This window comes from Scomber scombrus, chromosome 22, assembly GCF_963691925.1.
Source record: "Scomber scombrus chromosome 22, fScoSco1.1, whole genome shotgun sequence".
Taxonomy (NCBI): Eukaryota; Metazoa; Chordata; class Actinopteri; order Scombriformes; family Scombridae; genus Scomber; species Scomber scombrus.
Window position 1 is genome coordinate 4,625,440 of NC_084991.1, and position 22,446 is coordinate 4,647,885.

Here is a 22,446-nt window from a genome sequence, read left to right on the forward strand (position 1 = left end):
TATGAGCTGTAGTGGGTTTCTGAGTCTCTGCTAAATATAATACAGCTGTCAGATCTATTGAGTTAATGAGGCAAAATGTACTTTACAGTGACTGCAATTAAGAAAAAAAGAATTTGCATATGTATTTGTTTTTTGATTCCATAGATATTGAAACATAAAGGCAGGTATTTGCAGGACTTTTGAGAGAAAGGTTCTCATGTAATAGAAGGTGTGTGTCCTCTGCTGGCTGTACAAACAAACCTTTTCACCATGTAATCTTTTACAGCATACTTTCTCCCAGCGTTAGAGTACATTTAGTGGAACTTATGGAGCTGTATAAACTGGCCAAAGCCCAACAATGTGGCAAAAATCTGATATTACATGTATTCAAAAGGTAGCAGCAGAGCCTCTTATCTGCACAAAAATGAACAAACACACACACACACACGCCTGCCATCTATCATCATTCTTGCCAAAAAATACCCCTCCAAAAACCAGTTTGACTTGGAATAATATGCGTCTTGTCTCCTCTTGTCTTCCTGAGCAGAAAGAGGAAGCGCAGACAGATTAGAAGTCGGAGCTGTTTTGAAAGGAGTGGAGATTCATTGGACTGAAGAATGACACAGACGACACAGAGAGAGAGATAATCAAAACGTCTGACTCAATATGTCCGCTCTCCCTGCCTCTGATGTGAGGCAAGAAGAGGAAGAAGGAGCAGCTGCGGCAGCACCGGAGCAGGCAGACACGCAGCTGATGTACAAGATAGAGCGTCCGGTTTACGATGAAGCCTTCATCCGATCGCAGCTGCTCCACCGCAAGGAGAGCTCCATCACCTTCAGACAGAGGCTGGCACAGAAATTCAGGTGAGAGTAGAGGAGAGAAGCAGCTCCTGTGCATTAAATCATTAAATCTGTGTAGGTCAGGGATGTCCAGACTATTCCATAAAGGGTTCATCATGTGGCTGCAGGTTTTTATTCCAACCAAGCAGTAGCACACCAGGCTTGACTCTTTAATCAACTGATCTCAGTCTTCAGACAGTTGATTGGTCGAATTGTGTCCTCTTGATTGGTTGGAGCTAAAACCTGCAGACACACGACCCTTTGTAGCACAGTTAATGAGTTTATAATTCTAGCTTGCCTTCAGGGAAATAGTCCTAGATATTCATGACTACTTTTATACACTATTAATTAATAAAAGGAAGGATAAATTAATGGACACAGTTACTAAAGAGTAGTTGCAGTCCTAATGCATGCATGAAAAAATCTTTATATCATGGCTGTCTCAGGCCATTAATTAATCTATATTAATCTATTTAGTTGTTTTGTCCTTGGATGTGCTATTAGGGGAAATGTAATTTAGTTTTCTTTATGTATGCAAGTGCGTAAGGAATGACAAAGACAATCTCGTTAATTCCAAAACATCTGAACTGGCTCAGATTTCATACAGTTTAATGTAGTTCAAAGTGCTTCACAGTTGATAATAAAACAGAACAAGTGACAACATAAAGAAAAGGAATAAAATCAAAGACCAAATTAAAAAGAAAAACCAATGCACGCAAGAGAAAATAAGGATGATAAAAATGTTAAGAATAATAAAATAAAATAAGACAAATAAGAGGAAAAAAATAAGAGAAAGTTCATTGAAAGTTAGAGTAAAGAAACTGGGTTAAAAATAGATCAAAAATACCAAAAAGTAAAATGAAATAAAAGCGCTAAAGTTTAATAACAGTTAAACTAAAGCTAGAAACCTGAATGAAATCGACAAGAAGATAAAACTTATAGAATGCTAAAAATAATAATAATAACAATAAAATAACAAAATAAAGTAGAAAAAAAGACTATAAACTGTTGTGAAGAAACCTCCACTTTTTGACTAACATGAATATTAACTATTAACAATGAAGGTGAAACTCCTTATTTGGAGTGAAGCTGCTTTGAATAAACCTGTTTTAAACATTCAACCCTCTAATAGCTTTTCATAAGATAAGATAACATGTATTTTTCCATCCTCTGGCTCTAGTGTGAATTTGAACAGCCGGTGAGAAAGCTGGCTTTATGTTCATATGTAAAATAACACCATGACTGATGAGGTTAAAGTGCAGACAGTAAGAAATACATATAACCTTTTAATATTATTAGAATTCCTTCTAGAAATTAAATGAGATGAATTTGGTCTACTTCAATTTTCCAACCACACACTTCTATACATCAAAGGTATTATATTATCCTCACACACCAAAGTATACACACAGACAGTCTCTTTTATTGCAGGTGTGTGCAGATAATTAATTCATATTTCCCTCCCAATATACAAACAGACAAAAACGATCTCAAGTAGTCTCCCTGTGCATGATGTGAAAATGATCTAATGCAGTGGTCACCAACCCTGTTCCTGGAGAGCTACTGTCCTACATGTTTTAGGTACCTCCCCACTCTAATTCTAATAATTAACTTGTTATCAAGCAACTGAAGCTAGTTAGGGCTTGATAATGAGTTAATAATTACACTCAGGTGTGTTAGAGTGGAGAGATACCCTTAAAACCTGCAGGGTAGTAGCTCTCCAGGTACAGGGTTGGTGACCACTGCTCTATAACATGAAGACTACTTTCAAGTAATGAAATGCTGCCTGTTTTTAAACAGTAGTAAAACATTTGTTAGAAAATGAGAAAAGTCATCAAAAAGTAATCAAATATAATAAGTTACATTACTTTGATTAAGTAATTGAAATTAATAATTAAGGGATTTGTACGTAAGGAGGAAGACCTTAAAGTCAGAGCCTCTCAGTGTTCTTTTTTTTTTTCCAGTAAAAAGTGTATTACGGTAATCGAGTCGGTTTGAGATAAAGGCATGAATCAGTGTTGTGGTATAAGAATTGTCGCACTTTAGCTTTATGTTTCTAAGGTGAAAAAACAATGTTTTCATCACCTTGTTAATGTGAGACCTGAAGCTTAAATCTGAATCTAAGATAAGACCAAGACGTGTGACTTCAGACTGAATCACTGTCATTGAGTCATATAATGATAGTACATGGTAGTAAAAAATAACCTGCATGTCCGACATTGACGTGATTAATCCGTTTTATAGTTATATTTTTTTTAACCTTCCTTCTTAGACGTGGTGACAGTTTTTGGAAGGATGTTAGAATAAAGAAATACTGCATGTCTTATCAGCGCTTACCCGTAAGGATGTGCCAACTTTATGTGTTAACAGGTGATTAGGAGTCAGGTGTGTCATATCAAAGTTCATCTGATCAGAAGCATCTCTTTTGTGTCCATGGATTATAGCTGAAAGCCAAAATGGAACCACATACTAGAAAAATGTTTGAAATTTTGTCTCATTTTCTTAGGTGTTCAGCCAAGGCGGCGGTTCTGAGCTTCCTGCCTATTCTCACGTGGTTGCCGGCGTATCCGGTCAAGCAGTACCTGTTTCAAGATGTGGTCTCAGGTCTCAGCACAGGAGTCGTGCAGCTCCCTCAAGGTCAGCACCCCCACTATCCCAGCAGCAGCAGCAGCAGTGCCGCTGGGTTTATACAGTAGCCACAGGCTAAGTTGTTCATCTGGAGTGACATAAGGGTTAAACAGTGTGAATAGCCAGCTGCCAGCTCCCGTGGGGCTGCTTTCCACTTCACACTGTCTTTGTTATGGTATCTCTATAAGCTCTGATGCAATCATTTGGCTTCTCTGACTGTTTGGTTTATTTGCACCTCTCCCTCTCTCCCTGCCTTCTGGCCCGCAGGTCTAGCCTACGCTATGCTGGCTGCCGTGCCTCCAGTTTATGGTCTGTACTCCTCGTTCTACCCCGTCCTGCTCTACACCTTCTTTGGCACATCCAGACACATATCCGTAGGTGAGAATAAACTTAGAGCTCCTTGTTCTCATTGCGGAAAATACGGATGGAATTGCAGAATTTTATAATAAAAATGGAATCAACTGTAAAATGCTGTATGTCGCGCAATTAGACAAAATGTTGATGCAGTTTATAAAAATCTGGGTTTTCCTGACTGTTATAAAACTTAAATGCAACACCTAAACGAAATGAAGAGAAGGGAACTAGGGTGAACGTCTCCACAGTGGCAAATTCCTGTGGACTTCTCTGTTGGCAGAGACAGCAGTGAACTCCCAAAGCAGCAGCAGAGAGAGAGGACAGAGGACAGAAAAGGACTGACAGTGACTGATGTCTGTGTTCTTCATTCTTCGTTCATATAGTGACTTTACTGTTGCTGCTCTGGAAACAATATTCAGTTATATTGAAAATATAAATCAACTGTAATCCTGTTCTGGATTCTGAATTCTTTTTTAAAATGATAAAAAAAAAGCCCCAAAAAACTATTATTTGATAATGAAAAAGAACCAGTGAGGGTACTGAAAAAGACCTGGATTGATAAGACTGTAGTAATGCATAGTCTAGTATACTTGTATAGTAATGTAACACAAAGTCCTTTACATACTAAGAAACAAAACATAACATTACACCCCCTCCCCTTCCCATCCCCCACCCTCACCACGATCTACGCACAAACAAAAAATGACTCGGAAAACCGGAACTCTAAATCAGAATTCAGAAAAAAGTAAATGGAAAACGGAATCTGAGGAAAAGTAAACGAAATCTGGAAAAAATCAAAACATGTTTCATTGGGTCTTAAATTGTAGTCATCCACCACATGATTACTCTTTCTGATTACAAAAAATGTGCTTGAATCAAAAAACACAGAATTCAGAAAAAAGAAAACGGAAAACAGAATCTGGGAAAAAGTAAACGGAAGCTGGAAAAAATGTAAACGTGTCATTGGGCCTTAAACCAGCAGCAAATTGGCATTTTAAGACTTAAAAAAAAAAAAGAAAAAAGTTTGACTTCTTCAAGCTCATGTCTAACTACTCTTTTGAATCACTTTCTTTATTTCCATTTACAACTTAAGTTATATACATTCATTTCATTTTATGTATGATTACATTTTGAATACTTTCTTATTGAATTGTTGAAATTTTAGTCTTCCACCACATGATTACACACTCTTTCTGATGACAAAAATGTGCTTCAAATAGAAAATGGAAAATAGACTTTGGGAAAACATTAAAACAGCTATCATAGAGACCTGAAATGTTTCAAGAAAGGGGTTCCTAAAATCCAGCAGGGATTTAGACACAGATAAACACTAGCAAACTTTAGCAGAATACTTCGTAGTTTCCTCGATCACACGTTTGTTGGTAATTAATGTATGAAGACTACTTTTCTGTAAGTCAGCACTGACCTTTTCACACAGCCAGGATGCTCCCCACAGTCAGCGCCAAGCACACTGAGTTCAAACTGCCAACTGTCTCTGTCACTCACACGCACAGGCACACACACAGACATGCACACACACACAGTCTCGCTGTCCTCTCAATTAACTTTCTAATGCTTCCCAAATCAGATAGTGAGATGAAAGATGTAAGATTTTAGATAGCACGTGCAGGAAATGTTTACTCTCATGTGATAACTGCTGATATCAGCTGACGTCAGTAGCGACCACCCCAATCACCCCCTGTCCTCACCCCTCCAGCTCCAAGTCAACTCATATATCAGTGGTAACCTTTTGAGTGTAACGTGTACGATAAACCAAGACTGCTCAACCTTTTTAAAACAAAAGAGCTGATGTGAAGTGAAGAACAGGAAGGAGTTGGCTTCCCCCTTTTGCCAAAAAATGAGCTTGATTGTAAGTTAGTGTGAAAATGATGATCCCTTAACTCCCCCTCGCTCTCTGAGCGACCCAGAGTAACTGAGTAACTGGGCTGCGGTTCAAGATTGGGCAAGACTGACCTTTTCACTTTAATGGTGCACACACACACACACACACACACACACACACACACACACACACACACACACACACTCTCTCTAAAGTGCACGATTCCACAGTTACGCCGGACATCACCATCCCATTCAGCTGGAAGTCAGCTGGGCTGAGGTGAAGTTCCTCCATGATTCAGACATAATGATGTTTGAAGAAGGATGGTGGTGTTTGGTTTGGTGTTGCTCCGTTGCATTTTTCTGTAGTGAAGGACAGCACTGATAAGAGAGTGTGTGTCTGTGTGACTGATCAAGATTAGACATCTGGAATAATGTTTCAATGCAAAGCCAAGCTTCATCTCCCTGCCCTGTATATCCTATAGATTGAAATCTAGCTGTGCTTTAATAACAAGGTGTGCTAGGTTTGTTAGAAGACAAAAAATAGACAAAATAGGTTAAAAATATATTAGTTGAAGAGCAAAAAGTGATATTTAACAGAATTTTTGTTAATGTGTAAAATATATTCATTGAAAAGAATCTGATATCACTAGTAATGAGTTTGCACTAAAATACTGAGCACAGTTTTAAATATAAAATGCAGGAATTTTACAAAATTTGGTTGTAAATTTCAGTGTATTCCTATTTCCACTTAACTTTACAGACCTGTATATCATGTGTATATTTATGTATATATTTTTTCAGAATTGTAATGTATGTGTTTGTAATCAAGTCACCATATTTACCATTCATAATCAGTATATAAACTTTTAATACATGGTTAATAATAAACTGTAATGTAGTCGTTAGCAAATGGAAGTGTTAGAACTATAAATCCCTAACCATAACCCTCCTGTGAGCCTCCTTACTGCTACTACTATTATTGCTACTACTAATAATACTACTACTTATAATAAGCGTTATGTATAGAGCACCTTTAAAACAATGGATGTAGCTCAAATTGCTTTACAGTGAAAAGAAATACAATACAATAAAACAAGAGCAAATAATCAAATAAAAGTAGACATTTGGTAAAAAATGAATTAAAATGACACTATTTAAAAGCCAGATTAAATAAAAAGTATTTCCGTTTTGTCCTCATTTAGTTTCAGGAAGTTGTTACTCATCCATTTTGGGATAATGAGGCACGAGTGAAATGTACATCTGCGTGTCATCTGCGTAACTGATTATAATGATTGTCAATATAGTAAAACACAGTTGTAATACTATAATGTCTTCATCAGGGAATTTTCAATTGCTAAAATATAATGATTATAACTTAATCGATCTTTCCATAAATATTAGGACAAAAGTTTTTTAAAAGCAGTAAAGATGATGCATTATGCTGTTTGGGGCATATTTAATAGATTTTAGGATGTCTGAGCGAACCCTTCCCATCCTATAAAACCTTATGGTCTGCAATGATACTCATGCTAAAAAGCACTACCGACACTAACTGCTTAGTTCCTGTTCTTTCTCTCTCACATGATGGGATATAATTTGGTTCCATCTTTTTGTCCATCAACCATTGACAATATTTCAAGGAAAGCGATTCCTCATGTTATTCACTTTGTTCATACTGTTCTAAATTGGCTGGTCTTTAAGTGACTCAGTGTACTTTTAGCTCTCCATGGTCAGCACCAAGAATGCTACAATGATCTCAAACTGCCAGCCGTCTGTCCAACTCCACTTAATTAACAATCTCAAGAAGTTACACAGTGATCCAGATTAAGAGATGTTTTTGAACAGTAGGACTGTTAAACTTAAATGACCTCCCCTCCCTTCTCCATCTCACCCATCCAGGTCCTTCCTTTCCAAGAAAGGGCTCCAAATAATTGCATATGTCAGCTGCAACCTTTGAGTCAGTCTGACAAAGGGGTACTGCTCAATCTTTTTAAACAAAAGAGTTGATCTTATTTGAACAACAGGAAGGACCAATATATTGTCTGATAGTGTGTTGCCACGGAGATCCCTGAACTTCTGGCAGAAAGCGAGAGGGAATAATTGGGCGGCTTCAAGATTGGGCGAGATTGCCTTAAAGGGATACTTGATATGACATGATAGGGTGTAGTCACTATAGAATGCAGCATCAGGAAGTGACACATTTATGCAAGACAGCTATTGTGGTTTCTAGCTAGCCAAGATACTAATATGAAACCACTATGAACAGTGAAGTTTAACAGTTTATGTGCGTGTTATCTGCAGGCACCTTCGCAGTAATAAGTCTGATGATAGGGGGCGTCGCGGTGAGGGAAGCCCCGGACTCGATGTTCTTGCTCCCCGCCAACGGCTCTAACGTGTCTACCATCCTGGACGTGGAGGCACGTGACGCTAGGAGGGTCCAGGTGGCCGTGGTGCTCACAACCCTGGTGGGAATCATCCAGGTGAGCCTCCACGACACTCAACCAACCACACGCTCAACCAAAGTAGCTGGATGTAGCTGTTGAGCTCCAAAAAGTCCCACAGAGGAGATCATCACAGTAAAGTGATACACCTCGGGCCTCGTTCTGGTTATTTTCTCACGCTCAGAGAACCTCTGTTTACCCAGAGCAGCAGGACTTCAATCTCTGTTATTGTATCCTTACATCTTCTTATTTCTCGCTTTTCCTTTTTAGTTCATATTTGGTCTTCTCAGGTTCGGCTTTGTGGCGATCTACCTCACAGAGCCCCTGGTGCGAGGCTTCACCACAGCAGCGGCCGTGCACGTCGTCGTCTCGCAGCTAAAATACCTGCTGGGTGTTAAAACACAGCGTTTCAGTGGGCCTCTCTCCGCCATATACGTGAGTTTTAATACCGTTTTTTTGTGTTTGCAGTTCAGTATCGAGTTGTAGGTCTGGGTTTTTTAAGCATATAAACACTGTCTGACCTCTCTCGTCTCAAGAGCGTCAACGCGGTATTCAGTGACATCACCAGCACCAACATCACCACCCTCATCCTGGGCCTGGTGTGTCTCGTCTTTCTGTACATCATCAAAGACCTCAACGAGCGCTTCAAGAAGAAACTGCCCATCCCGATTCCCGGAGAGATTATCGTGGTCATCGTTTCGACGGGCGTCTCGTACGGCTTGTCGCTATCGGACAGCTACAGCGTGGATGTGGTCGGGAAGATACCAACAGGGTACGTTGGGACGTTGTTATTTTGTTACTGGGATTTCTGGAATATAAAGAGGTTACGAGAAGGGTTTTACAAAGAGGAAGCACTGATGTACTTTGCAACTTTTTTTTACTGTATTAGTTTAGTGGTTCCAGACTCTTTTGTCCCAACATCAGTAACAACTCAGAATAATTCCGAGCTTAAAAAATATTGATGCTCCAGGTTGAATGTTTTTCTTGTTTTTTTTACTGTGTTCTCAGGCTTCTCCCTCCTTCTGTGCCAGAGTTCTCTTTATTACCAAATTTGATCACAGACTCCTTCACTGTAGCCATTGTCGGATTCTCGATGGGCATGTCTCTGGCCAAAACTTTTGCCCTGAAGCACAACTACAGCGTGGACGGCAACCAGGTGAGTCAGGATATCTGGAGGAGTAGCAGAGCGGAAACTGAGAACGTTGAACTCAGATTATCGGTGTCAGATTTTCCAGTAAAATGATTCTTTTATTTTCTGTAATCGAGCTGGAGGATTAGACAAACATGATTTCCTCTGCTTGATTACTCCTGTTGATACATTTATCAATGCACACTCATTTCTACACTTCAAATCTAATGTAGACTGGCGTAATCATGGTAATGTGATTCTAAATTACACACAAACCAACTCCATTGTCAACCATGTAATAATAATGGATAGATTATTAACTAATCTTAATGAAAAGGCAGAGTGAAAGCCTTCCATTAATGCCACTATTTGTTAGTAATACACCATAAGCACCTGTGGCTCAATGAAATTCACATTTTAATAAGTAAGTAAGCATTAATACTCAATTGTTCAAATTAAATAGTTTGGTTTATCAGGCTTTCTGTTTATAACTGTGGTGTTTCTGGTTCTCAGAGTTTGACGTAGCACAGAACATTTATAGGGTAACAACGCACACATTTACTGAAGAACCTGTTCTATGCATGGTTTGAATAATGAGGCACCAGGAGAAAACCTGAACTGAAAGTCTATAGGTCTAAATAAGTCCACTGCTGACTATTTGATGATTAAAAGTTAGACACATGGAGCGCTTTGATAGCCAAGGGGTTACAGTGCATTCCACATAATGGCAGCGTCCCTGGTTCGACTCCAGCAAGGGACCTTTGCTGCATGTCATTTCTCTCTCTTCCTCTCCTTGTTTCCTGTTGGCTTTTATGCCATGTACTGACAAATACAGGCGAAAAAATTCCCAAATATAAACCTTTGCACTGTGAGGAAAACACTGCCGTATTATTATGTCTACTTGAGTAGCTTCCGTCTTCCCTGACAAAGATACAGCTGAAAAAGTATTTTATCACTAAAACAGTCAAAATAAGTAAGTAATGCTTTCAAAATAAAGGTCAGGAGTACATGAGTAATCTGACCTGCTGCACATGTAAGTAGATTTACAGCAGGGATGTCCAAACTATTCCATAAAGGGTCATGTGGCTGCAGGTTTTCATTCCAACCAAGCAGGAGCACACCAGGCTCGACTCATTTAATCAACTGATCTCAGTCTTCAGTCTTCAGGCACACGGCCCTTTATGGAATAGTTTGGACATGCCTGATTTACAGTAACCAGGTTACCGCCATTGCATGTAAAGGGAGTTCTCTGGTTACCCCCTGTAGTAACCTGGTTGCTGGAGTGCATCTAAAGCGAATACCGAGCGTGTTGTTTGATCTGGGACACAGTGGAAGCAGCTGACCTTGACGTATCTCGGCATTCGGTTTGTTTCGGTTCACGGCGTCCGACGAGAAGCAAACTGGAGCATGTAAACACGGGTCACGCGTAGATTTAAAAAGCAGGGTTGAAAGCAGGGGCAGTGTGTATGTCACAGTATCTGATAAGGTATAGAAAATCACATGTTGATGTGTGACACACTGGTCTGCCCACATGTGTCTCCTTTCACCCACAAACTGTAGGGTTTTGGGTTCATTTCCTGTAGTTGTTTAAGACCATTTTTTGCTGCCTAACAAGCTCAGATTCACATTTTTATTCCTCAAAGTTGATTTGAAACTTTTCGAGATCGAACTTCCTTTGTGTCGATGTGCTTTCAGGAGCTGATCGCCCTCGGCCTGTGCAATTTCATCAGCTCTTTCTTCAAAACGTTCGCCATCACCTGCTCCATGTCGAGGAGCCTGGTGCAAGAGAGCACTGGAGGGAAAACACAGGTAATACACACACGAACACACACACACACATATATATATTTCCACTACAGCTACACCCACACTATCTGACTTGATTAAATCGGTGTTGTAAAACCATAAAGATAATGATACAGTGATTGTTCTCTGTGTGTGTGTGTGTGTGTGTGTGTGTGTGTGTGTGTGTGTGTGTGTGTGTGTGTGTTCAGATTGCAGGACTGCTGGCGTCTCTGGTGGTGCTGCTGGTGGTGGTGGCCATCGGGTTTGTCTTCCAGCCGCTCCCTCAGGTGGGTACATGCACATTTATCATCTCTTCAATTTGTAGGAACAAACAGCGGCGGACAGCTCCACCGACACACTAATCAGTCCAATGTTTTATTACTTAATGCGTCACGTTACACCCAATGAGGCAGTGTATTGTTGTATTGTTATTGTCTCTTCTCGTTCTGTTTCTCAGACTGCGCTGGCAGCCATCATCATGGTCAACCTGCTGGGGATGTTTAAACAGTTCAGAGACATACCTACTCTGTGGAGGACCAGCAAGATCGAACTGGTCAGTCCATCATATCAAACACATGACATTTTTGACTTTTTGGCTGTCTTCAACAACAGCCTGATAACATTACACAGGTTAAGCAGCCTCATGGTATTTCAGAGCTCATTTCTTTACCGTCTGTGTGATCTTCTTTGTATTCTTCTCCTAAATATATATATCTATATATATAGATATATATATGAACAAGTCAATTCTCTGTGACACTGGTAGCCTGGTGTGATATGTGCTTCTGTGCAAGTGTTCGTTCACAAAAATGTTACAGAAGAGTGGAAGCTTCTTCATCAGCAGGCACATTTAACAGCGTCAGTAGTCGTATTAGAGGAGCTGAAACAGAAAGAATCCAGCTGTCAACGATGTGTGGTCAGAGCAGCGCTGCGACAAAAATAGAGAGTGAACACTTTTACGCTAAAAAAGACATCTTTGAAGTGGTCAAGATGTGACATTAGAGGAGAGCTGTAGCTGTGACTACAGTAGGTGATGTTACACTGTCAGCTGCAACACATCATACTAGATAGAGAACTCCTCAGGCACAACTATGTACAACTAATACTGACATGTAGGAGCTTTAATTTAATTGTCATTTCTGTATTTACATTTTAAATTCTGGTAAGTGTTAACGCAGTATGATTTCTGCTCAGATTCATGTTTTTTTTGCCCTGAGAAAGTATTTTCATGACTTGTGTGAGATACACATGAATTTCATTTGCACCTCCATAGAAAATTCTAACCATTAGAAATTTGATGAATGCCACAAATTCTCTTAAATCACTCGTAATGTGCAGCTTAGTCTGTTTGAAGGAGTGCTTCTTGTAAGGGGCCCACTGATAGATCCTATTATGTTCCAACATCTCTGGTCTACTTCAAGATTGGCAGAAATAGTCACAGGTTTATTTTGTGTTGAGTAACTTTACAACACAAACAGGAAAATCTGACCTTTTGTGTTTCCTAGGCTGCGTGCCTCTATCTGCATCTGTTGTGTTGTACTTGAACTCTTTTTGTACGTGTGTGTGTGTGAAACAGTTCGATTGTGACGCAAAACAAACATTAGAAGGAATCTGATGGTACATTTAATCTAATCATTGTTCTGTTCCCCATCGCTCAATTTAGACCCAACAACACAGTTTACCTTGGATTGAGAACCACGTAAATTTAAACAGTCTGTGATTAAAATGTGTTTTTACCGAAGGTGATGAGAGACAGCTTCCGCCACACGCTTGTGATATTGTCAGTGTGTGTTTGTTTTTTCCCTATCAGATAAAATAAGAGGATGAAGCTGTGTGTGTTCTCCATCGGATGTAGTCGTCCGTATCAACATATTTGTGTTTCTTCTCTTTTCTCCCTCAGGCCATCTGGCTGGTAGCTTTCATAGCGTCGGTGCTGTTGGGGCTGGATTACGGCCTGCTGGTGGCCGTCACATTCGCCATACTGACAGTCATCTACAGAACACAGAGGTTGGTTTCCAGCCTGAGTGTGTGTTTTATTGACCAGAATAAAAGTAAAAAGTATTCGACTCATTCTGAATCTTTTCTCTCCGTCTCGCAGCCCTAAAAGCTCCGTCCTGGGCTATGTTCCCGGCACGGGTATGTACTGCGATGTGGACGAGTACGAAGAGGTGAGTCTGAGAGGAGAGAAAACACTGGAGGATAAACTCGGGGTATATATTTCCCACCGAGAGCTGTCGGACTGAACGCTGTTGCATGTCTGTGATTTGTTTTGTTCCCAGGCGGTTGAATGTGAGAGGATTAAGATTTTCCACTCCAACTCTTCAATCTACTTTGCTAACAGTGACCTCTATGTGAACGCCCTCAAGGAGAAGGTAATCCTGCCCACTGTGTGTGTGTGTGTGTGTGTGTATGTAGACGGAGATAATTAGAAACACTTGGTCACTAATTTACATAGGTCAGTTGAGAATAAACAAACGTCATAACTGTTACACAGATATAAAATTCTCAATTTGTATGTTGAAACGATTTAAAGGCAGATGAACTGTTATAGATATAAATCACACATCAAGTGTTCTTCACAATGTTTTCCAGCAGAGTCGCAGTTTTTTGTGGTTTGTAATTATAAATGTCAACTGAAGTGACTTGTGACTTATGTGACATCAATTGAAGAAAAAAAAGTGTGAAATTAGGCTTATTGTGAAATGCTTATGATGACTTATGCATGTGGTATTTCCCAGGCACATGAAGAAATGCTTTACATTTCTAAAATCTGATCAAGTTTTTTGGAGTAGCAGCAGTAAAAATGTGTAATAGTGATTCTGTTTAAGATTAATAGAATAATAAAGAAGAATGTGAATTTTAACCTTGATCTATAGGTGTGACACACTGTAAAAGGAGTCAAGATAACCCATGCACAGACTGAACAGCAGACTTACAGTGATTATGCATTACTGTGTAAAGATTTTAGGCACTACAAATGAAGTGCGAAAGCTTTCTGAACATCTGTAGAGCCTAAAACCTTTGCACCGATACATACAGAACAGTACCAGAGTTGACATTATGAGTTTTAATCATTTGTAAATGATAAGTCACATGATTGACCCTAAGACTAGACTACGGGGTCTTTTCAAGAATAATTCTGGATTGAAATACAGCAAAAATGTGGCAATAGAAAGACAGATTAGGTTCAATTTGGAAGCCTAGATAGATTGATATTTTATTGATCCTTCACAGGAAGTTACATGGTTACAGCAGCTACATCCACGGTCAAGCCAGTCACACGTAACATAATACACATTTCTAACTATCCACAGCAAAACCTGTAAGTGAGGGAGAAAGGAAGTGTAGCTCTGGTGTTTTTTAGCTGTATTTTAGGAGCTTCCTCTGACGTGTCCACTTCTTTACAGACGGGTGTAAACCCCGAACGCTTACAGGCTTCCCGCAAAGCCCGGAAAAAACAGAAGCAGAAGGAAAACGGCAGTCAGAAGTCTCCACCGAAGATCCGTATTGATGTGAGTGTGCTATCACCCTGTATTGCCTATTCTGACCTTATCCTCCTCCTGGTGGCTTGTTGCACGCTTGTCAGCTTTTGTTGACAGTGTAAACATACAGCATGCTCCATGTGTGCGTCACTCATGTAGAGGATTGTGTAAAAGCTGGCGGGATAGAGAAATGTTATTGAGTATGTCGACGTCACTCAGACTAAATTGTGCAACTCAATCAATGAGAGGTCACTGATTGAGAGAATTGGTGTATGCATTAGAGAAATTTACAAGACTCAAATCCATGATTACTATTCTTCATATGTAGTGTTTATGAAGTGAAAAAAATCATTTTAATTTTTTAGATGTTTGCTAAATATAAATGCACAAAGTTTACATTTATTTGAAGCCTCTATGTTGAATTTGTTCTGATTATGGCGCCCCCCAATGGTAGTATAAAGAAATACACCATAATTGACACATGTTTTAAGTAATGTGCTGTCAATAAATTCTGTTTGATTGGTTTCAGGGCATGAAGGAGGGTGTGACTCATGAGGTTTTGTCCTATGACCACATGGCGGAGGAGGAGCAGAGGAACGGCCAGCTGGCGGACAGACACAACGAGTCCGACTCAGAGGAGGTGGTCTTCTTCGTACCTCTTGGCTCCGTTCACTCCATCATCCTGGACTGGACGTCCGCCACCTTCATCGACTCCGTCGGAGCCAAAGCCATCAAACAGGTTCTTTCCTTTTTTTTAAGTGGAGTTTTTTTGTCACCATTAATGTAACGACGTAAAATATATCGGTTGTAGAACTTGATGTGATTTTTAGCAGTCAGTAAGTCAGTGTTTGTCCCTGCAGGTCATCAAGGAGTACGCTGCAGTGGATGTTCGAGTGGTCATAGCCGGCTGCAGCAGTAAGTAATTATGATGACTCGTCGCTCTATTTGTGCTTCACTCTGTTTTTTCTTGCATGAAAAGCTCACATGAAAATCACATGAAGAGAGATACTCAATAATTTCCAACTTCTGTACACTGTCTGTGCACTCAGTTCCAAACTTCCTGTTCCGACATAAGATAGAAATGTAAAAACTGGTCACAAATATTTACACCCACAGTTCAGTACACCTTGCTGTAGTGTATGTGGGATTACCTCAGAACAAACTACAGTCAGTGTGTTTGTGGACAATAAAAGCAGGTTTATCCTGCTTGGCTGGATTGATAAAACCGGTTACTGTAATGTGGGAACACTTAGCTTCTTTCACGTTTACTTCATTTCTTCATGCACAAGCTTAAAGTTGCTTAATGGCATCATAAAAGCAAGGTAATGAAGATTACATGGCCGATCAAGAAAGGTTTTGTTAGTTTCTTTGATTGTCCAAATACACATTTAGTTGCCAGTGTGTTAGACGAACCTAGCTAAACTAATCTAACAGACTTGCAATAAATATATTTATGAAGGTTTTAAATGTTTAGTTTTTGTCCAAACTGTGTAAGAAAAGTATTTCCAATAAAAAAAAAATCCACCTCATTTCTACCAGTGTGGGTGAATATATAAACGAAACATATCTCGGTACTTACAATATATTGAATGTTACTATTCAACACCCCTTAAAAGCAAAAAACAACAAACAAAAAAATAAAGTAGGTGGGATTTATAGCAGGGCTTTTGTATTGGACTGTATTAGTTCCTAATAAGCCTCTGTTGCATGTCATTTCTACATGAATTGATCTGTTAATGTATTCAAATTGACATGATTTTACTATTAATATTGATAAGTTGTCTTTATTACCATTAGCAAGGCTTTCCAGCTTCTCCACAGCAGTTTCGTACAGTTTGAATTGATTGTATTACAAATATGAATAGGAATGTACTTAGTGGGAATACTGGTGTAAAATAAGCAGTTTGTTTCCACTCTGACTGGTCTTGCGTCTCCGCTTTGATCCACCAGGAATCCTTGTGTCTGAGCTGGACACCTTAAAGTTCTTCACGGGGATCATGACCCCAGAGATGATGTTCCCCACCGTCCACGACGCCATGCTGTACTGCCAACACTCCCCGCCCACCAGATGCCACAACCAATGAAACCAGCTGACGGTGGCAGGGGGAATGACGGGTCACTCGTCCCGACCTACGCAGCAGGTTTTTGGGGGGGTGGAAGAGGCTGCACCGGAACCGGAGGAGCGGCGATCCCGTCTCCACGAGCGATCCACCAGCACAGTGGAGATGAACTGAGCAATCATTCATATTGAATAGAGGAGTGTTTATAGCTGTGCTGGATGTTTTTCCCTCTCATAAAACACTCCAGAAGCTAAGTTTGTTAAAATTTTAAGTGCCCAAAGTAGTAACAGAAGAGGCTTTTTATCCTATAAGAAATTCAGGATTGAGTTTCCAGCTGACATTCCTACAGCCTTATTCTAAGTGTGCATCCTCTGTGGCAGTACATGCTGGGAGGGAACTGTTGTAGAGTTGCACTTTTAATGTATTTTTGTAGTTCTTTTAAGTGTTTCCACTGTTGTAGTCAGGAGAAGACGGTTTTAAAGTGAACCACTGCTGCTGCTCTTCTCCAATCAATCACATTACAGTGATTTCTGGAAGAGTTCAGTTAGTGGTGGAGACTTATTTGAAGCTGCCTCTGTTTAATCATGCTGGTTACTGAGATTATTACGGTTACTTTATTATACATACTGAGATATATTTCTTTATTGTTTGTGGGTACTGAGATGTTCTGATGGATGAGTGTCACATTTTCAGATGTATTTTTTTGTGGAATTATGTATTTAAACTTGCAAAAAACCACCATCACTGGTCAAGCTGCAGTGTTGTGTGTGTGCGTGTGTGTTGTTACCATAGTGGCTACATTTGCATTGCTGTCTGAGTGCAACACTAATGTATTATTGTACAATCTGTCAAAAGACATTGTTAGTGTGCTTGGTGTTTTTTCTTTTTTGTTTGGAAAAGTTTTAGTTGTGCTGTTACTGAATAACACAGGATGCCTTTAAAACATATTCAAATATGGACTGAGACTTCCGATCTGGAATAAACTTTATTTTTAAGTGAACAGATGACAGCAAAAAAGGACAATATGGTTTGTTTGTTTTGACTCCGCTTCTTTGTAAAGTAAAAGCCAAAGAGGAGACACACACACTCTCACACACACACACTTTTAGTTGTAGGTCATGTATCTGGGGGTGGCGCTGAACTTGGCGTAGGACTTGATGACCTTGTTGACAGCCTCCAGGAAGTCTTTCTCTGTGGCGATCTTCCTGCGAGCTCTGATGGCGAACATGCCCGCCTCCGTGCACACGCTGCGGATCTCGGCACCTGACGGGAAAACACGTGACATAAGATTCTGGTCAAAAAACGGCTCTCGGGTAGGTGGTCATGAGCTAAAACCTGAACATCTCCTGATTCACCATTTAATGCTACAACACATTCAGATCTATTTCATTACAAACAAACAGGCACCATTGTGCACAGTGTTTCCAAGACATTAATGATTCATGAGTTTCAGATAATCCAACAAGTTTTAAAATAGTTTGTATGGTAAGTTTTGCAACCAATAAAAGGAACACGTAACCCTTCTTTACTAAAAGGTTAAAGAAAATTGGGGGGACACATTGGAGACACATGGTTTTTACTGGGCAGTGACAGAATGTTGTTACACTGCCCCCATGTGGCCAAACAGTGTTACAGCAGTGAAAAAACACTGAAGGTCAATGTGAACAGACTGGGAATCAGTTAACAGCAGCATTAGAAGCAACTGAAGAAGTAACATAAACGTCATTAAAAGCTTATAAATGTTCCAATGAGCCTCGAAGAGAAGTAAACTAATGTATAAAGAGGCCATTTTAAGTTAAAAAATCCTCCAAAAAACATGAGATGGCAGATGTGGGAGAGGTCAAACACAGAGAAAGTGTGTCTTTAGAGCCCAGGTGACATGAATGCTGTTGTGAGTCTTACCGGTGCTGTTGGGACAAAGACGAGCCAGCAGCTCGAAGCGAATGTCTCTCTCCACACTCATAGAGCGGGCGTGGATCTTGAAGATGTGTGTGCGACCCTGAAACACATGAACAAACACGTGTGAGGAAAGAAGATGTGATTACAAGCAGACTTGAGCTCCAACGAAGACACGAGGCGCTCACCTCCAGATCGGGCAGGCTGAACTCGATCTTCCTGTCCAGACGCCCGGGTCTCATCAGGGCCGGGTCCAGTGTGTCTGGTCTGTTGGTGGCCATCAGCACTTTGATGTTGCCTCGAGGGTCGAAGCCGTCCAGCTGGTTGATGAGCTCCAACATGGTTCTCTGGACCTCATTGTCTCCGCCAGCGCCATCATCGAAACGAGCGCCTGGTAGGTTCAAGAAACAAAAAAGGGACGAGTTAAGGGCAGGCGACACATTGTCCAAAACTGATCCTCTTGTCTAAAAATCTAGTCTCATGGGACGTGTTATGAGGATTTACCACGATGCTGTTTAGTGTTATGACTCAGCATTTTAGAGGTAACATTAACATTTGAGGATAGCAGAAAAACTGTACAAATAGAAGAAATGGAGCATCAAAAACTAGCTGAAAGTATACAAACTGGTATGTTACATGATCAATCTGGTGCCGAAATCACAAATGATCTAAAGAAATATCTGAATTAAAACCGTTTGATGTAGATGACTGTAAATGATAACAGAGTGGGACCATGAGAAGAGTTTGTACCTCCGATGGCGTCAATTTCATCAAAGAAGATGAGACAGGCCTTCTTAGTCCTGGCCATCTCAAACAGCTCACGCACCATCCTGGCTCCCTGGAGACACGCACAGGAAGGGAAAGTCAGTCTTGACATTCATCAGTATTTAGGTTTAAAACTGTTCCTCTCTTCTGGACACTCACCTCTCCCACGTATTTCTGCACCAGCTCAGATCCGATGACTCTGATGAAGCAGGCATCTGTGCGGTTGGCTACGGCTCGGGCGCACAGAGTCTTTCCGGTGCCGGGTGGCCCGAACAGCAGCACGCCTTTCGGTGGCTCGATACCCAGATTGACGAACCTCTCGGGCTGGTGAGAGAAATCGGAGGAGAGTGTGATTAACGCTAAAGAACGGGAGTGTGACGGCTGAGTTGATGTGACTAGAAAGCTGATGAGGACTCACATGGAGCAGAGGGGTCTCCACCACTTCTCTCAGCTTCTCAATCTGCTCTTTACATCCACCGACATCACTGTAGGTCACATCAGGCTTCTCCTCCACCTACAACACAAGAACAGTCATTACTCCAGCTGCAATTTTTCATGTATTTGAAGTGAAAGTCCTGTAAACTATATCCCCATTTGCCCATTTTCTTCTTCTTCTTATTATTATTATTATAAATTACAGAGAATTATAGAGAATAAATACGGAGACTCTCCTGCTGTGTTCATACCTGCATCATGGTGACAGTTGGATCAATTTTGGGAGGCAGAGGAATGTGGATCTGGTACTTGTTTCTGTCCACGCTGGAACAACAGAAGAGACATATGTAGAGTTTTAAAGCCGATATTTATCAGACACTCTTTTAAATACATTTAAATCTTAATTGTGCCTCACCCGACTCTCATGCCCTCCTCGATGTCAGTGGGGGCCACCTGGTCGCTCAGGTCCACCACGAACTTGGCGAACTGTTTGACGTTGATGATGTATTTGGGGTCCTCTGAGTCTGCATTGATGATCTTTGTGCATCTGTTGAGAGGAATCAATAAACTGCTTAAATATACTGTGGAAAAACATTCATAACTCCACCAAAAATAATCATTATAATAATTTCTACAATAAAGTTCATTTTGAATTATTATTCTAATGCAAATATTCAGTAGCTTCAAAGACAAATAGAAAGTATTGGAAAGGAAGACAGTGTATAATATAATAATGATATTATAATACGACTGGGTACTGTCTGGAACTTCATTATAATGTTCTTAGACTGTTGATCAGGCCAAAACAAGACATTTTAGGTTGCATCTCAGGCTTTGGGGGACGGTGATTAAGATTGTTCATTATTTTTTTCAACAACTAATCAATTAATCAAGAAAACAATCGACAGATTAAATTGATATTGAAAATAGTCGGATGTTTTAAGATTAGATAAGATAAGATGTATCTTTGTTGATCCCTCTTGGGAGAAATTAAAATTGACACAGCAGCACAGTGGGAAAAAGTTGCCGCGTTTTAATGAAAGTGTTTTAAATAGAATCAACAATAAATGAAACAAAATAGGATCAAATAAATAGAATACTACATATAGTAAACTGGATCTCTGTGTAAATAAATCTGCAATATATAAATGTGCAATGTGCAGAAGATCCTGAGATTATACACATGTGAATGTTCCTGAGATTTATGTAACAAGGTAAAGTAGATTTCAGTTTAGTCTTTTTCTGGGTGGTGAGTGAAATGAACAGTGTCAGCCTCCTTGTCTATCATGTTCACATTAAAAATGACTTGTGTTTTCTCAGAAGCTCTACCACTTTGATTGTTGTCAAAAAAGCACCATTAATAATGACTATATTATCTAATCATTAGCATTTAAGCCACAACAGCTCAGTGTTTCATTGTGTCACTATCACCCTGTTTGCCTTACCTTGCCACCTGCAGAGGCTGTTCACTCTGCAGAGTCTGTTTGTCAGCAGCCAGATCCCAGAGAGCTGGTGGGGCCAGGCCAGTGTCTGACTCCTTAATGCCTATCAGAGCCACACAACACAAACAACACTCCGTCAAATCATCTCCAGACAGCTGTGTAACTTACTGAGGAAACGTGGTAATACCAAAAACATATTGTTGTGTGTAAATCACTCACCTGTCAGCTCATTGATCTTCTTGAGCAGCTGCTGGATGTCATCTTCGACCTGTTTGATCTGTCTGGAGTAGGTGCTCTGACCCTGATTACACATTAACGAGACGTGAAATTAATAATGATAATCCTAATTCAATATCACAGTTTTAACACACGCATATTATTAAAGTACAGCTTTTCTAACATTATACTCACATAAGTTTTCAGCAGAGCGATGTCTCCTTCATCCAAAGCTGTGTTCAACATGAAAACACGTCAATGAGTTAGCAGTCTTTCAGCGGGCCGCTAGCTACCATTTCATACATGTGCATTCTAAACACGGCTGCTGCTTTAATGTCAAGTTTTAAAGCCACAAACAACGACATGACTTGTTATGCTTTATTGGAATTATAAGTTTAATTGGCGAGTATAAAATCACAGCATTTAGTTTTACCGAGCCGAGCTAACGTTAGCTCAGCTGCTAATAATGACTCTCCTGTTCAGCAAAGGATATTTAGAGTGGTTTTTTTTAAGGAATAGTTTTTTCGACGTACCTCTGATAGGTCCGTCATCTTTTTCCTCCTCCTTTGTCTTTCTTTGGTCGTCTCCTAAATAATCCGGCATATTGAAGCTGTGTAAACTGCTCCTCACGAAGTCTAAACAGCACAATTACACAGCAGCTTTGCGTTTCCGCCGCTGTGCGCCGCGTAACTGGAAATAACCGTCGGAGCTTAATTCAGGATGTACCACCGTTAAAAATATTTCTCTTTACATGTACAATACATTTATTATAATTCCAAAAAAATAAGAACAAATTGAATGTTGTATTTTTAAAAATGTGTTTTCTGCTAAGAGTCACGCATTAAAATATATGTTTAAGTCGGAACTAAAGTATCGAGAAGCCACCGGCACATTGCAACACGGAGTGGTTAGTGTTCTCTATCGCGATATTTCATTTCCTAGGACGGTAAAATGTTGACCCGCCCTACTCTGCTTCTGATTGGCTTATCTCGATATTCTAACCAATCTCACTCCTCATGCCTAAAACTAACCAACCGGACTCAACGAAGGGGGCGACTACTTAGCCAATCAGAGGCAGAATAGGGAGGGTCACGACTTCGCCGTCCTAGGGAAAGAAAAAAATTCTGTTCCCGATCTGGCACTTGTAAAG

The 22,446-nt window shown here is 40.2% G+C and overlaps 2 protein-coding genes across 2 annotated transcripts; one reads left to right on the forward strand and one right to left on the reverse strand.

Annotated features, from left to right (window-relative positions):
- The first annotated feature begins 584 nt into the window (after positions 1 to 584).
- slc26a5 (solute carrier family 26 member 5) lies at positions 585 to 17,406 on the forward strand. The gene is made up of 17 exons (XM_062443338.1): positions 585 to 842; positions 3,325 to 3,455; positions 3,714 to 3,824; positions 7,947 to 8,125; positions 8,357 to 8,521; positions 8,623 to 8,858; positions 9,095 to 9,242; positions 10,911 to 11,024; positions 11,210 to 11,287; positions 11,458 to 11,553; positions 12,901 to 13,007; positions 13,099 to 13,168; positions 13,280 to 13,372; positions 14,408 to 14,512; positions 15,012 to 15,221; positions 15,343 to 15,397; positions 16,433 to 17,406. Exons 1-17 carry the CDS (start codon positions 646 to 648, stop codon positions 16,564 to 16,566), a joined length of 2,229 nt encoding a protein of 742 aa, XP_062299322.1. The 5' UTR covers positions 585 to 645; the 3' UTR covers positions 16,567 to 17,406.
- Positions 17,407 to 17,508: 102 nt separating this feature from the next.
- On the reverse strand, positions 17,509 to 21,969 carry psmc2 (proteasome 26S subunit, ATPase 2). Its single transcript, XM_062443337.1, has 12 exons — positions 21,830 to 21,969; positions 21,492 to 21,529; positions 21,300 to 21,381; positions 21,084 to 21,183; positions 20,054 to 20,185; positions 19,890 to 19,962; positions 19,622 to 19,717; positions 19,363 to 19,527; positions 19,189 to 19,276; positions 18,627 to 18,829; positions 18,445 to 18,541; positions 17,509 to 17,805 (listed from the first exon to the last, which is right to left on the reverse strand). The coding sequence occupies exons 1-12, from the start codon at positions 21,897 to 21,899 to the stop codon at positions 17,648 to 17,650; spliced, it is 1,302 nt and encodes a 433-aa protein (XP_062299321.1). The 5' UTR covers positions 21,900 to 21,969; the 3' UTR covers positions 17,509 to 17,647.
- Between the last annotated feature and the right edge of the window lie 477 nt (positions 21,970 to 22,446).